This window comes from Falco cherrug, chromosome 4, assembly GCF_023634085.1.
Source record: "Falco cherrug isolate bFalChe1 chromosome 4, bFalChe1.pri, whole genome shotgun sequence".
Taxonomy (NCBI): Eukaryota; Metazoa; Chordata; class Aves; order Falconiformes; family Falconidae; genus Falco; species Falco cherrug.
In genome coordinates this window covers 109,969,550-109,986,946 of record NC_073700.1, presented here as the reverse complement: position 1 = coordinate 109,986,946, position 17,397 = coordinate 109,969,550, and the positions used below count along the sequence as shown (strand labels likewise).

At 37.1% G+C, this 17,397-nt stretch overlaps 1 protein-coding gene across 1 annotated transcript in view; it reads right to left on the bottom strand.

Moving 5' to 3' along the window:
- The window catches only part of SKAP2 (src kinase associated phosphoprotein 2), a 116,712-nt gene that overhangs the window by 34,812 nt on the left and 64,503 nt on the right, over positions 1-17,397 (bottom strand). Inside the window, exons 5-9 of the mRNA XM_055707412.1 lie at positions 12,048-12,125; positions 11,214-11,297; positions 2,163-2,287; positions 1,193-1,256; positions 724-828 (exon numbers count right to left, since the gene is read on the bottom strand). Of these exons, the coding sequence (XP_055563387.1) occupies positions 724-828; positions 1,193-1,256; positions 2,163-2,287; positions 11,214-11,297; positions 12,048-12,125 (456 nt within the window). The remainder of the gene's footprint in view (positions 1-723; positions 829-1,192; positions 1,257-2,162; positions 2,288-11,213; positions 11,298-12,047; positions 12,126-17,397) is intronic.

The window sequence follows — 17,397 nt, the reverse complement described above, 5'->3', positions numbered from 1 at the left end:
TTTTCGTAGCTTCTTAAAATATAACCAAAACCGACCACCTTTCACCTAAAACTTGAATGTCTATGATCAACTCTAAGAGCTTTTGCCAAGCTCTTTTTACTTCGTTTTGCCACCGGATAGATAGTCTTGGACATCTACAGGCATAATCATTTGACCACATCAGAAAGTAAAGGTTTCTGTATAATCAACATCATGCTGGAAGATATGAAACAAAAGAACGTCAATACTCCTGTTGCTTTATTCACAATGCATCTCCAGAGCCCCTTCAAACCAAACCATTGCTTTCTTGCAGGATTATTAGTACCATGTATTAGGCAGCAGCTGATAACATATGGAGTGATAGTGAACTTCTGCTTAATACAAATGACAAAATGAATAAAGAAAAAAATGGTGGGCAAGTTGGTGGAAAAGGCTGTAAGGCAAGCCAATTTTTTAATTTAAAAAAATTGCATACCAGAGAATGTTAACGAACTCAAAGTCCCCTGAGACCGCTTTTACACATTCTGCAATATTTTGATACCCCTGCTAAAGAAAACTGTATTGTTCTCACTTGGACCTGGTTGAAGACTTTTTTTTTTTTTCAATGTCATAGCAGAACTGGAAATGTGGAAGTATCTTATTCATCGGGTTACTTTACACACTTACTTTCAGCCACTCAGAGTTAACTAGAAATAGAGAAGATAAAACCATCACAAGTCACGAAGTAAAAAATTTCAAAAATACCTTTAACTTCTTCATAAATGCTATCATCTATTGGTTCACTGTTCACTTGTCCAACATCATCATATTCCTCCTCCTCCTCCTCAGGAATAGTATTAGATTCCATATCTACATAACAGCAGTTTAAAAAGTTAACATTTACAAGAAAAGAATGCCTAAGCAGAAATTCATGCAAAATGAAAACACAATTCTTTTATAAGCTGGTGCTTACAGTATACTCTGCTAATTTTCTTACAATGTTCATATGAGAAAACTTTCAAGCTAAATACTATTGTTGGAGAAAAACAGAAATCTTACAAAAGGAGAAAGGTCATATAAAAGCTACAACGTGACTGAAAACCAGGACTCGCTATTCAAAACATGGACAAGTAAGAATATTACATATACAAACGTGACAGATACATTAATGGACCGAATCACCATCACTAAGCAGTATTGGCAATAAAGGCTACAGCTTTACGGGCCGACTTACCTTGAATCACAAATTTGACTTGCTGTACCCATTCCTCTGCTTCTTTGGGAGTGGCAGCTGTAAACTGTTAAATGTTTATTAATAACTACTAGCAGTAATGACAAAAACACAACTACAATTTCATTAGCAATAAAAAAAAGGGACTGTAGCATTCTCATCACTTCCTCAAAAAAACATTAGTAATTCTTTTCATGTCTTATGGTACTTTTCTTGCAAGGATGCTTCTTATAATGTACAGCTAATTTTGACAAATTTACGTAATTGAAGGAGAGGATGATGGATTTGAAACTCTGATCAGCAGCTGGCAGCTGTGCAGAAAAAAGCTGCTTCTCTTCATCAATGTCAAAGCCAGAACTGACGAACAAAATTTGCCCTTGACAATTAGAAGACACCCATGAATTTCTTTAGACTGCTGGGTACAGTTTTCTTAAAAATGTTCTTGTCAGACTCCAACACACTACCTGACAGCTTAATTAACTGGCTTTCAACTGCAATCTCAGATATTTAAAACTTATTAAACTTACATTCCATATTGATGTCTAGCTGATAGATCTCTGAATTGCAAAGCTGATATGTGCCTTTACGTAGATTTTCCTTCCAAAGCCATGACCAATACAATATGTATTCAACACCGGTATAAATTTCAACTTTTTTTTGTATTATTTAATTCATCCAAGAAATCACAGACATACTATACAATAGCTATTAAAATGCTAACATTGAAATGACCAGTAGATAAAGATGATAGATTTCCTTGCTCTTGTCCAACAAGATAATATTTGAGGACATACATACATATTTCAAATCAGATTTTTTTCCCTAATATATGAATATATGATATAAGCAAGCAAGTGTTTCCTTTTTTCATTAAGATGTCAGTGAAAGTTGTTTTACTGAAATGTTAATTCAGTAACTGGAATTGTAACGGCTTTATCAATTTAATTTCAAGTCAACATAAAAAGAGTCCAACCTGATAAATGCGCTTATCAGGAGCAGAGATTTCAAAACAGCAATCTTTCTTTGCATCCTTTCGAAGGCTATTATTCATTCTGATGGTGTAGCCCTCTAAGGCAAATTCACCTTTCTGTTGTTTGTCTGTTGGAGATAAAAAACAAAGTTAGAGCTTCATTTACAACAGTGAACGTCAGGGGCTCAGCAGGTTATCGTTTATTCAGATTTTGTTTTCTATTTCATGAATTTTACAAAGAACAGGGAGGTTTTTAGCAAAATGATTAAGTGATGCTTCTGGAGATAAAGCTTTCTTTTAAAGGAAGATGTACACAAAAGTACATTTTTCTGTAGGATGCCTAAGGAATTCCACAGGGGTATGCTTGCAGATGGTGGTCTTATTTAGTAAGAAGTGCATGTTATGACATTTGTATCTAGTGAAAGCCAAGAACTGGAACTTGCAAGACACGTTTCCTATAAATCAGTGTCTCTTTCAGGTTCAGTAAACCAATAGGAAAACCTGTCTAGCTCAGAACTTGCAAAGCTCCCTCCTCAACTAACCACTTCACTCAAAAAATAAACTTCAAACTCCTTTTCAAGCAACTGGAAAAGGTTCCTTTCACATTCTGCTACCCACCCCCAAGCTGTGCCTCCTTTTCACATGGCAGAAATACAGAATGAATTTTGTTATAAACTCAGGTGTGTGTTCCAAAAGTATTTCCTCAACACAGCAAACATTTAGTTAGCTAATAAAAGTACTGAACCCTACCACAGTTTATTATGTAGAGCCATGTGGTTGTTTTAAAGACAATTCTACTTTTCAAAAGGTCTGGTTTATAGAAGTATCACTTAGAACAGGCCTGAGTTTAAATATGCTGCACACTGGGCAAGCAGCACCTGTGTGCTCCTTCTGAGCTCTTCAGACCAAACCCTACATCCAATTTTATGTGCTCTGGCATGTTTTGGTGAATATTAAAAACTTGAAAAACAAATCAAATTGGTAAAAGTAATTCAGTTTTGCAATCTCTGTAGATCACAGTGCAGCATTCAAGCAAAGATAGGCATCATCAGTCACATTTTCTCAGGCAAAGAAAAAAAGTGCAGTTGCAAATGAAGGAAAATGCCATAAGTGTAGTTTTTCTCCACAGTACAGAAAATAATCAATTAACAATAAGCATCAAGCACAGCAGCAAAACTACTTTAAGTATTGCTGAACAGAACTTAGGTGCAAATACAGCATCTATTGCTTATGTTTGTCAACAAAGGAGAAAACTTTTACAGTAGACAAAACAGAAAAAACTACAAATCTCGACATAATTTTGTCATCTTTCTGCAAATTTAATAGGAAAGGAAACCTTTTTCCACTTTTGAGAGGGTGAAAATTGGCTAAGACAGCAACATGAACATCAATGGATGTAAGGGCAGTCACCATACAAATACCCTTGCTAGTAATCTTACATGCATAAAGACACAAATTCTTTGTCCCTTTCACTTTTTTTATGAACTCTCACCCAGGGCAAGTAAATACCAAATAGCACAATTACATGAGAAAATCCAGCACACTGCCCTATTTTCTCTTCTAGTCCCTTCCCCCACAGTAAGTTTTATTTTGCCTTAAGTACTAATGATGCAGTGCTAATATTTTATATTTGCTCAATCCTCCACTCCTATATCAAACAGCACACAGATGCAAAACTCATGGAATTGCACCAAGGCAGCTATTAGAAATAATAATTTGCAATAGGTTAACTAGGTCCCCTTTTAAAGAAATTCATTTCTGCCTAGAAATGTTATTGCTCCCTCACTTGTGACCTCAGGGAAAAGAAGTGAAACATTAAATTCTCACTATCCCATGCTGGAGGTTTATCAAAACCCAAGAATATAGGAGCACACCAGACAGAATAAACAAACACCATGTCCAAAAGGTAAAAACATTTTGTCAGGATAAAAATCAGGCAAGCATTCAAATTTAGTCTCTTGGATTCTTTCTGAGCCTGCTTCTCTGTGACGTGGATGATCCCTTTTATGGCAATACAGTTCGTCAGAGCTAATGTCAGATGACCTCTGAACTCATTCTTTCAAAGAGCATTACATTGAAAACACAAGGGTGTTGTACTTTGCACTGGAAGGGGAATGCGGTGCATAATATCCATATTGCATTTGATGGCTTCATTGTTTACATTGTCTTTGTCTTACCTCTCTGAACATGCTATTCCAGTGCTAATGAAAATCACCTGTATGCACCACCAAAAAATACATATATCCTTTGGTATTAAATCCTTTCGCTGACCTTTACAGCAACAGACTAGTCATAGGATTGCTACTTTTGCTTCTAACTCTCCGTGCAGTGAAGGACCTCTAAGTCCAGTGCAGCATTACGCACATGCTTAAAATGTTGACCATGAGGAAATTTTAAGACCGTGAGATACTTCACAGCCCTGACCCAGAGCCCACTGAAGTAGATAGAAAGACTCTCCATATGCATTCACACTCTCTGGGGCAGCAAGCCAGAGATAGGACCTGGTATGACCTGAGAAACAGCTCCACAAATCCAGAATGGCAGGACACAGGTCAGCTATAGCTCAGCTGCATGCTCTGATGGTGACAAGCACTGGAGGTCTACAAATCCCAGTTGCTCTTGAAGAATACACCTTTCCAAGTAGGACTGGAGACCAAGTCCACCACTTGATCACCGTGGAGCAAACCACAACCCATGGTAGCTGTTTGGCCAGGCACAGTAGTCAGGTGCAGGCTTGAAGACAGGGCCATCTTGTAATCAATCAGACCTGATGATCATCTCACCTTCATTTATCAGCAAAGGCATGCAGCTGCATAGGCGTGCAGACAGACCTGGCTTTCAATTTAAAGCTGCCCAGTGAAGTTAATGCCTCAGTGATTTCGGTGAAGTTCCACAATCAGAGTCATGTTGTTTATATCAGAACTATTTTCTGGAGACTGGGCTTTAGGGAGAGTTAAACAGTTTTTGATGTTTTAAAAATTTCAAAGACAAGTATTTTAAATGGATACTTAAAATTAGATGTAGTTGGTTTTTATGGTGGGTGCCTTAGAAGTAGCTTCAGGAAGCACATCTACATTACAGAGATTTCACTTTCATTTTGAACCCTCAAACCAGAACCTGAGTTTTGCCTAGCCAGGAATACAACAGCATATTTAGGAGGAACTAGGGAGAGACATGTGGATGGAACATACTTCTCTGAAGAACAATTAACATTCTTGCTGCCTCTTATTTTCTGAAGATAGGGCTTTGCAATTCAACAATGGGAAACCCTTAAGTTGTCCCAGAACAACATAGAATTGTAAAAAGTATAATGCTATCAGCCTTGTAAAAACAAAACAAACAAAAAAAATCATGATCATCATCGAGCTTAAGTTGTTCTACAATTAAGTCCAACCTCGTTTCAGAATAAACTGTTCTTTTCTTTGCTCTCATCTCCTCATCCTTCTGTTCCCTTCTCCTATCAGACACACAACAGAAAAATCTATCTGGGTCTGTGTAGATCATTTTGCATCAAAAATGCAGAATTGTAAAAAGGTAGTATAACAGAGTGGGGAGTCAGGCACTAAGTATTAAACAAAAAAAGAAGTCAAAACTAGTACATAGATATTTGAGAGAAATAAATATGAGGGGCTATATTTAAAATAGAGAAAACAGATCTGAATGAAATTTGAGAGCTACTTCAAACATTTTTCTTACATATAAAGGTCACTCATCCTAAAAATAGTGAAATGTTGTTAACAACGGAAACAGGGCCAATATTATATTGGGGGAAAAAAAGAGTCTCAAGGGAAGCAGAGAAAAAGGGTTTTGAGTAACCTTGCGTAACTGAGTCCATGGGAACTTTTAAAACAAAGAAGGGTAAACCTTCAATGGGGTCTTGAAATGACTGGGTTGTAAATTTGAGGCCTAAGGCAATGTGCCCATATTATTAGCACATGTAAAAAGAATTAGTGCATATTTTTTTCTGAAGAACAGAAAGGACTTCGATAGTAGAGAGGAAAGAAGTTACAGAGAAAGGCAAAAGGAACAAAGGCAAACAGAAAAATTTCAGAGAGCGATAAAGCATTCATAGATACTATTCTAATCTATAATTTAACTCTCTCCATCTTGAAATTAAGAGCCTGTAAGATCTTATGGTTTACAAGCCTTCATGCTAAAACGTAGTTTCACATACTTTTCCATACGCAGGATGTCAGCTTTCTAAAAATAGTAAGTGCCAGTATCTCCAAAATGGTAATTCTTTTTCCAGCTTTTGGAACAGTCCTTTCCAAACACGTCAATAGGAGTTCTTCCCTTTCAGACAGCAGATCTGAAATACAACTGATTTTGTTTTTCCCTTTCCTTTAATCTAGTCCTCTGAGAAATCTAAATTTAAAAAAATGAAGGAATAGAAGCAATGATTGAAACACCTTATTTAGAGCACCAGTTGTTTATATTCAGTTTGCTTATGCTCAATCATTATTTTCTAAATAACGTACTATTAATGGCAAGTGTGCCTCTCGAAGTCTGAATTTAACGTTCTCATAGCAGAAGATTCAGTACTCATTAGATAGATGCCTTTGATTGCCATCACCCTGCTACAACAAAGTCCTGCTGAACATTCACAATTCCTGCAGATTTCAATTATGGACTCTGTCAAAAGTGAAGTCTGAACTAAACCAGGATTTTTGCCTTTCCTATGTGGTTGTTCAGAGAAGGAAGACTACGAGAAGGAGGTCTGTAGCTAAAAGCAAAAAGATACTTCCAACAGCTTTCCATTGGGTTTGTATATCTTTCGTCACTCCTAGAAGGAGAAATTTGCAACCTTAGCATGTGGCAGAAATTCCAGTAGCCTGGTAGGTAAAGTCACTAGGACAGATTTTCAAATACAGCTCTAATTAGGTTTCCCTCTCCCTTAATATTGTTCACTCACCAAGTTCTTCAAAAAACCAAGACACAAAATAAAACAAAACCTCTCTTTTGCACAAAGAGATGTAGTCCATCCATTGGCCTGGCCACCACTATCTTACTATTCAGAGAAATCCATTTTAAAAATAAAAAATAATAATTGGGAAAAAAACCACTCAAGAGTTGTCTAAAAGCCTCTGAATTATCCTCCTCTTCAACATCGTATTACTGGCAGGCAGGCAGATACCATTTTCAAGTTATAAAAATGAAAATAAATTTTTAGTGCCCATTAACAGAGAGGAAAATTACCATGATGTTATCAATTACTGTCTTGCTAAACATTTAGCTGATCTCTCCAGTTTGCTGAGACAGAAGGGCATATAACATCGTGGCCTAGTGAGGAAGAAGTAATGAAGCCACTAATTCATTCATTTATAAAGCAACAAATTAACTTTCCTTCTTCACATGCACTTTGAGGTCTGAAAGGTTAGCCGTACCACCTAGCTGCCTTAGTACAGGAACTGCCAGAGATCATATAGAAAAACGATATGCAAACAGGGTGCCCAAGTCAGGATGCAATTGCATGGAAGCAAAGAAAAGGGAAGGTCTAGAAAAGGTTTATGGAAGGAAAGACTGAAAAGGACGACCAGGCAAGCTTCTGGAAATCCAAGCCAGCTCTGACATTTGAACATGCTTCTCTGCAATGTTGTGGGCCACATGCTGGCAACAGGTACTGCAGCACAAGCACAAATACACATGTGCTTCCTGCAATACCTATTTCTGACACATAATTAGGTCAAACCTTTAAGCCTTGTTCCTCCATCTACTCCATATATCATCGATCAGTGAAAGAAAAAACGTTGGTGATTCACTTAGACCTGTCTATATTGCAGGGATAAATAACATTGTTTCACTATCCAATGCTCACCAAATGTGTGAGAAAATAGAGGAGGAAACAAGACAATCATTAGCCTGCAGGCATCACAACTGTTAAAAGAATGCTTGTAGTTTCTTAGATGAGCACACACACAAACACACAGTCATTTACTGTATTTTTACAGGCTTTAGCTTGTACTATATTCTCCTGGATTAGGTCTCATATTTTTCATCATTCAGTCTTAATAAATGATTCTGAAACTTTTCCTTACATGTTTTTGTGAACTTTAAACACTTCCACACTTCTTGCTTTCCCCGTGTAAAAAGCAGAAAGAAGAATTAAAAGTGTTTTGGAAACAACAAACCTACACAACCTAATAAAAAGGCATCCTATAGCCTCACATTTAGCACTCAGTTACATTTACACTGATACTTAAGCATGAAAATCAAACCCTGGCCAACAGAATAGACACTGCGCAAGACACAAAATAACCTTCACAGATTATTCACCAAGGTGTCCAGTTTTAAACATATACGCAATGCAAAACAAGCCAAGCAGGACCCAGAAATTCCTGCTGCCTCTCTGCCTTACATCCCACAATACACAGGCACGAGCACTACATTACCCGTTAAAAGTGACGTGGGCAGCAGGACTGAGCACATACTGAATCCTCATCTCTCTTCAAACCAGGCTCACGTCAACGAGGGGGAATTTTCCTGTTGTGTGAATCAGCCCTGGAACCTGTTAGAACCCAGGGCCCAGCTGATACAAAACATCTGCAGACACTGCACAGGCCAGGGCAGACCGGCATCATTTAGACAGATGCCATCCCCACAGTTCAGGAGTTGGCAGCAATTTGCACAAAGCCACGCAAATGCACACTTCACCACCGTCCTGCAGGCTGGAAGAACACATACTGATTTTCCATGTGGTCCAAGTTATCAGCATCAAGGGTCACAGCAAAAGAAGAAGGGCCCCAACACAACAGCATACTACAGCAGGTACCACTGCTGGCTGCAACAGTGGGAGTGAAAACAGTTTCAGGTTCTTCCAGTGACTAAATGCCACGTCTCCTCAGGACTGTCTCATCGCACAAGTCGTCCATGCTGACATGCAGCCTGCAGTTAAACAGCATGATAAACACCAGCACATACATTCACAACCACCGGTTTCAGCAGCAAACTAGTTTGCCATGGACCTACAGCAGTCGCCAGTATCTAGTTTCCACACAGCGATGGCAACTGGCTTCTGCACTGGAACAGGCAACTTTATGTATTATGGCATCAGAGGGCTGAAAAAAGTACCTCCGATCAGTCTAGAAAAAAGCTTTCTTCTTCAATGGCAGCTTCTGGAATGACTGTTGGTCATCTCAGATCTGCAAGACGAAACGATTCCACCATGCTGCAGGAGTTTTTCTACACTAACAGCACCAGTCACATGGAAGTAGGGCAGAAATTCGTCCATCTGATTTTTTTGCTTCCTCCACGAGCTACTGTTTGGAGTCCAGCCCACACAATTCCCATGGACTGTGTGCCTCTCCCACATTAGGTTACAGTTAGGAAGATCTCCCCCAAAAAATCTGCAGCCTACAAAACCTATAAATATATAAGCCAAAGCATCTGTGTATAGATCCATAAAGAAAAGAGATCCCACAGTATATCACAGGCAATTCCTAACATGACACCAACCTGCCAAGTGCTAGGGAACAAGTTTCCATGTATCAACTTTCAGCACTGGTATTAGAAGTTACAACACAGCCTTGATAGTCAGGTTGTTACAAAAGAAAGAAAAGAAAAAAAAAAAAAAAAAAAAGGGTGGGAAAGGGCAGGTGGGCAATTTCCTGCCTCAATCCAAAAACCATATGCTAGAAAGCATAAATAATGATTAGCATAGACACAAAGGAGAAAGAAAAAAAAAAAAAAAAAAAAAAAAAAAAGAGTAAAATTATCAAGCTTTTTCTTTTCTTCCTCCAAAAACTAGCAGAGGAAAAGACAAAGATTTAAAAACTCATAACAATCTTTAAGAACTAGCAAAACTGATTAAAATATTTGCCATTTTTTAAGTACTGGGTAACATATAACTATATAAAAACAAACAGCACACGATACTTTTCCAGATAAAGAAATAAATCATTACTGACAAATCAGTGTTAAGTCACACCTCCGCAAAATTTTTCAATAAAGATTGTTTACGCTTTTGAAGCTTAATCAATCCATAAATCCCAAAGAAAGAGTAAAGAAGAAAAGGGAACATTTAGCAGATAAGCTAACAATAGTCTGGAAACAGGAACTATCATGGGAAACTGTAGCAAGATGAAAACTGGACTTAGAATTAGACCCTTATTTCTTTGGAATTAAAGAAAGAATGAGTTTAAATAGGTCAGCAAATTGAGGAATGAAACAAACTGGATCAAATTAAATTAGTCTTTGAATAAAACAACACAAAATAACCACCTGCACTAACCTCAAGTAAAGTCACCCAAACATAAGCAGAAGGAAAAAAAACCTTCAATGTAAAGTCTGCCCAGAAATAAGTATTTGGGGGTGGGGGGAGACATAATTACACTTTCTAAAGTTGCTCAGACATATCTTTATATCACTTGTTTTACCCTTAAACATCAAATACACTTGGCACACAATTTAAAGGATATTTTATTTGACTGTCAATTTTAAAAATTCAAAGCGATATCCCAACATTTATGCCAGCTTCTCTTTAAACTGGCTATTAAAAGTTAAAAGTCACCTTCAGAAGCTGGTTTCAGTCTCCATGACTAGCTTTTAATTAAATACATTACGTCTTTCTAGCTTTTTCAAAACATAAGCTATTTAGAAAGAAACACAGAGCTCTACTATGCAGTTTTGGAACTAAAATTTTCTTGGATAGAACCATCCTTAAAGAATTTGGAAGGTATAATTGCTAGAGGGTGTTTTAAAATTAAAATTCTATTTGGACAGAAAGAATATTTTCTGTCCAGTAAATCAACTACCAGCATACTATCAAATCAAATAGCTCTCGCTGTTATTGGCACACAAAGTAGCTTTACAAGTAACTTAATCTTTTTGCTCAGTTTCCCTGCTTTAGAAAATGAGCACATCACTTACAGATTCTGAAGAATATTTACTCATTTTTAAAATTCACAGCACTGTTTAAGAACAAACTAACCTCTTGAAATTTTCACCTATTTTCTTAAAATTACCTTAGATTCACAGTTTCCAATTCCACTAAAGCTTTCATATTCTTTTGTGCATTAAAAGATTATTTTTATAGTTTATCATCATTATTATAATTACCTTTGTCACTTCCATAATAATAGAAGACCGTCTTACTGATAGCACACCAACGTTTCTGCCATTCAAAGCCAAGAAAACTGTGATCTGCAATTAATATGATTTGTGTTATATCACTTTATGTCATTATTAAACACAAATATGTTACTTCTTTTCATGGGTGAGGTAAGAGGGAGGAAGAGGTAGGAAAGGTGCTAAGGAAATGAAAGAAAATCTGGATATGAAGAAGAGAAATGTATGGCACTGGGAATGAAATTAGAAATGAAAGAATAAAAATTGGTGGTAAGAAAAGAAATGAGAATTTGAAATCATATACGGAGAGAAGTCATGTGTAACATTAAATATAAGGAAATAATGAACAACTTCCTAAATATTTCCTAGAGTTATTGCAGCATTAAGTGGGTATTAAAGTGACAATGTAAGATTTATTGAATCAAGGTAAATATTGACTGAACCAAAGCTGAGATCAATATTTGGCCTCTTGAAGGAAAATAAATCTTGATGCTCAGTGAAACATGAAGTCAACATATGGTACTTTTACATACGTTCCTAATGTTTTCTTCAAAAATATCTGAAAGTCTCTGAATTATGGCTGACAGTGGACTTTCATAGCATGATTTTGTTAGTCAATAAAGAAATAAGATTTTCTTTTCATACTACAGGAGCAATTATGTGCTGTGCTTCTTTTACATAGCAATGCTTCAACATTTCGGCTTCTATTTAATTTTACCTATCACTCCTGTTTAAAGTCATCTGCGTGTATAATATCAAATACTGACACATGGACTTCCCAGATACAAAATATGCACTATTTTCATAAAGATTGTTGAGACTTACCTTTTCTGCGTTTTTCCAGGTATCCAGCCTTCAGAACAAACTGAAGATCCTGAGCTGCAATAGGAGGAAACTGATTCCCTGAAAGAAAAATAAATTCTGTAAAGCACCACTTTTGAAGAAAAATGCTGTAGTAGTGTTAATAAACTTACAGATTTTACATTGTCAATATGCAGGAGCTACTGGAAAAAACAATTCTAGTAACTACTATGCCAGATTATTTTATGTACACAAACCCTCCAATTATAAATGTCAGAGCTGTTACTGCTGTCCTCACCACTTCAGTAAGGAAAAACGTAGCTGTATAGCAGGCCCTGCAAGTCTCAGAAGGAAAAATATATAATTAAACAAAGCTATGGCAACTTAGAAAACATTCATTTGTGTTCTGAACGTGTTCTGTAAAGCAAGTAGGATAATGAAAGCAGTAATTTTTCAAATGTGCAAACAAAATCAAGTATCACAACGCAACGCCAATCAGGAATACAGTTTTCAATACCAGCTTCATACAAAAACCATCCTGAAACAACATACAAGGTGATGATCCCCTATTACATTGTCTACGAAAAGAAACCAAACCAGATGAAGAGATAATAAGAGGTGATCCCTGCTTTTGACAGACATTGCTGAATTTGCAATATGCCACAAAAGTATTGTCTATAGGATCGATAAGGCGATACTGGATAAACCAAAGACACTGCACAGAAATTTACAAAATTATTGATCCACATGTTTTGTAGAACATGGCTGCATCTGGAAAATACTGAGTATGTTCCACTGTATTATTTCCTTTTTCTCAGCTGCTAACTCATAGCTAGGAGCATGAGACTGACCAGCTGGCCCTGCCTCAACTTCAAATAGAAGTCTAGATGTTAAAAACTACGTTTTCCATTCTGCATCTTTTCACTCCTAAAACAACAGAACTGTTTAAATGGAAGTCCTAGTATTAACAACAGGAAAATATTAGATATGTCTAACTATTAACATGTATATAAAAGTCATACTCTTTACAACAAGCAAAAAAGCAAAACAAAAGCTATATCCTGTGCTCCTGGGTTTTTTGTTAAGTGCATGTGAGCATCACAGTGAAGTTCCTACTGCTTATTATCATCAAATATTCATAAAAGCCACTGTAGGTAGATGGCAAGTTTACAAAGCAACAATTATTCATCAAAAAATATGTAATTTCATTAAGTTCTACCAATACAAAGATACAAAAAAGGACTGATATCAGCAGACAACGCCTGTGCTAAAAAAAAAAAAAAAAAAAAAAAAACCCACAACACAAACCACACACTTTAAAATATGCAGTGTGGGTTAAAGATCAATTGTCTGACCCTGAACAAAGAACACTATCTCTGGAAGGTGATGCCAACTTCCTGGATTTTTAGGTTGTCACTTAAAATAGAAATTTTTTTAATCAGTGTCCACAAATTAGTTGGTTTATGGTAGACTTAAATACGGTAGTGGAAGGGAAGCAACAAGAAAAAGACAGGAACACACAGGGAATGTTATTTTTTAAAGTATGACAACAGTCAAAATGAGTCTGCATTCTGTAAATACAGCTGGCTTTTTAGACAAAAAAAAAGATTTTGTTGGATACCATAAGGTAGTAGACAGAATTTTATATACATTGACACTTCCACTGAGGTTCTTTTTTATTAATATTATTTTTAAAGATCAGGAGTACACTAGGTTGTTATTTCAGCTTCTATGGAATTTTTACTACTGTATTAAAGATACAAGATTTGTGGCTCCACGTACGTGCGTTACAAAATGATGCAGCTGTCCCCTTGCTTGACATTATGCAATCAGAAAACAAAGACACTCGCTGGCTGGTATGTGGGAAGTTTGTTACTTAACAACATGACCTAATGATGATACTAGGAGTGGGGGAGGTGTAGAGTTTTACAAATATACATAGTGTGCTGCTTTATATTGGTCATTGGGAGGCATCAGTGTGCAACACTTACAGCTTTGCCTCTTCCAGTAGGGCTCATTTTAGAACACTGCATCCCCACAGATGTGTAAGACATACAACCTAATTAAACAAATAAACAAAACCAGTTCACTCTTTAAATTTTTTATTTTAAGAATTTCAACCACTGTTTGGATCTAATTGTATACATTATCGTTGGTGTCAGTCTGGGTTTTGATGAGGCAGCTTGGCAAGTGAACATTTAGTGAGCAGCGAAATCAAATGGGACACACAGTACCAGAGAAACACATACTTGGGGGTGTCCTTCATCTTATTGTGTCTGTAGGTAGAAGCTCATCTGAATTGACTAATTCGGAGTCAAAACCCTACTCTCAGTTTTGCTACTTCTGCCGAGACAAGTCCAGATAAATTTGACTACAGCTTTTTCTGAGACTACATTTATTTTGCATAGGGCACTGAAAGCTTGCAAGGAAAAGAACCTTCATGAAAAAAGGTAGTTTTCCCACTCTTCTGGTGACACTGCAGAAGGAAGTCCTCCTCCCACCCTCAACCTGTAGAGATGCCAGTTTCTTTTTCTGTTCCTCAAAGCATGAGGCTGTTACTCCATGAAACAAGCAGCGGCTGGTCAGCCCCACTGCCACTCACAATTTGTAAGCAGTTGAAACAGAAACAGATCACACACATATTATCATCCTTCTGTCAGAGAAGCCTGGGAACCAAAAAATATGATAGAAGGGCAGGAGAAACAGACTTAATTGTAATATCCCAAGACACATCAGCTGTACATGAAAGAAAAAGCATAAATCTGGCTAAATACCTTCTTTCATTGCCCTGTACCTCCAGAAGGAAGGGGAGAGAGACTAAGTAGTACAAAAAGTATAAAGGAAATAGAAAGAACTACCTCCTCGCAGATTCACATTATTCCCAGGTGTTGTGCATATGTGGCAGGAAGGCAGCACAAATGCAGATATACTCCTACCCCTGTGCTGCTATAAAAACAATGGAGAGATGAAAGAAGAGAGAATGACTTCTTGTTTACAGCTACTGCCTAGTCAGCATGGAAGGCACCTAAACTGTGTTTCCTTTCTACCTTTCTTCCATTTTTTTCCATTGCTTTACCCTCTTGTCCACATCTCAAACAGGATTTAGAGTGAACTGCAATCCCTAGCTGTGGGAACTCTCAACTGAAAGTCTGGAATTTGCATAGGAGGTTGGTTTTTGCAGTTGATTTCAATCAAAGTGTTGCTTGCCCATTCATTTGAAATAGATCAGGCTTGACACAAATCTCCTAAAAAAAGTATCAGTAAAGCTGCACTTTTGTTATAGTAAAGCAGCATTTGTTTACATTGCACTAACAGCTGAGATCGGAGGCTCATTAGTTGACTAGCGAATGGGACTTTGAGTAAGACAGCTCCCTCCATAAAAAAAAAAGTAAAAAAATATCTATTTAACACAGAGAAAGACTGCCAAGAAAAAAGGCATTACTTTTTTTTTTTTAAACAAAGAACTATGAAGCAAATAAAACAACATGCTTTGAGTCACATGCTCCTTTATAGTTTAGAGCTCTGAATTCCCAAATATTATACTCCTTGCACGCCCCAGGACATCATGATAAGGAAATTTTTTCCCTTCCCCAATGGATGCAGGTGCAATGGCCTGAATTTCAGTTTCCTCTAACTTCACTGGAGATTGTCCACTATAACAAATGAAATGCAGAGATGCAAGATAGCACCTACTGGTATTAACTTTCCTGAGTGTCTCAGTGTTTGTTGCTCAGATACTTACGGTCAAGCTGACTACCAGTTCAGAGCAAAATTTCTTTCCCAAAATCTGACAAGCAGAGATCACTATATGTCTTCCTACCCCTGTATGGGCTGTTTCCAGATAGGTCTCAAGGATTTGGAAATAAATATATTATAAAGACCCATAGTCTTCCCTGGTTTCTCCTTTGGTACACTGTAATTTCTGAAGTCAATTTTAAATAAATTTTCAACACCAAAAAGTAAAGTACCACTGTGAGTCAAGAAGTGTTCTGTGGCTTGTAGCTGTGCAAGTTTACAGGTGGGGAAAGGTACGATCGCTCCTGCATACCCTTCCAGACCTAACTTGTGCTGTATCATTGCCCTGACAGTGGTGGGCAAGCACAAAGTGGAGGATACAAAAAAAGGCTCCTTTTCATTCCTGACTTTCTACCTCATAAATAATGTCTTGAACCTTATTTTCTTTGATGTGAAAATCAGATCAATACTATCCAATATTTGGGGAGATTATTATCTTGCACCCCCAATATACAGTATAAAATGAGATCATCTGCTTAACATTAAAGGTTTTCCTTCTTTCTTGACCACCCACTCACAGATGAATCTCCCAGAATAATTCCTCTTCTTATCGTGGTGGGAATTACTTCAATGTACTCCAAACTAAAACCTGCAAGCTATGCTCCGCGTGCATATTCCCAGACTGATACGTACAAAGGCCATCAAAGACCAGATCAAAATATTTATGAGGTCTAAACCTTCAAGTTTTAGAGAAAAGTAAATTACACATATAATGCACCAGGCTCTTCCTCTTGGTTCTAGGCACATTTGTGCCAAGTGAGCAGCTGGCAGTTATTATAATGCTATTGCTGCCAGGCTAAAAATTCCTCCAGTGAAAAGAAAGTGAAATGCTCTCACTCAAGCATAAAGCCAGTTTTTCCACCAGTCATGCTTTGACTTCAGGAAAACATCAACATTATTAACGTAGGTGTATTAATGTACAGGTTCCACTGCACAAATCCAGTGCATCTTGTGACTTCAGAAAGACCTCAGATACAGCTTATGGCACGGCTACAATTTTTGCAACTTGGTAATCAGACAGTCAAAAGCCTGCATGTGCAATTTTGCACCCTACTGCAGTAGTAAATTTAGCCCATTACTTAGAAACAGTTTCATCAGTGTTGCTTCACATGATAAAGCATGAAATTCAATCATTATGCATGGCATGTTGATTTTTGGAGGACCCAAAGGTGTTAAAATTTCATTCTGTATACAAAATAAATAAAACAAAACCAGGTTGTATTATTCTGCACTGTATACCAATAGGAATATTTTTTATTTCTTCAATGTGGGCTAAGGGATACATAAAGCAAGAAATAATTAGAGGTCAATGCATTCTAAAGAGGTGCTTAGCATGCTTATGGGAAGTTAAACAGGCGAAGTGGAGATAAGTGTAATTCAGTAACAGCTAAGTGGTTGATTACAGCTTGCTTTCCTAGTAGAGGACCACAGGCTTGACTATTATAATAGTAAAGATTTCTTGTTCAAATAAGAATAATTCACTGTTCTTCAGTCCTTGTAAAAGAAAACTGCCAGGACAAAATACATCAATCTGATTATATGAAAAAAAAACAGCAACTGCCATTTCTTAATCTTCCGT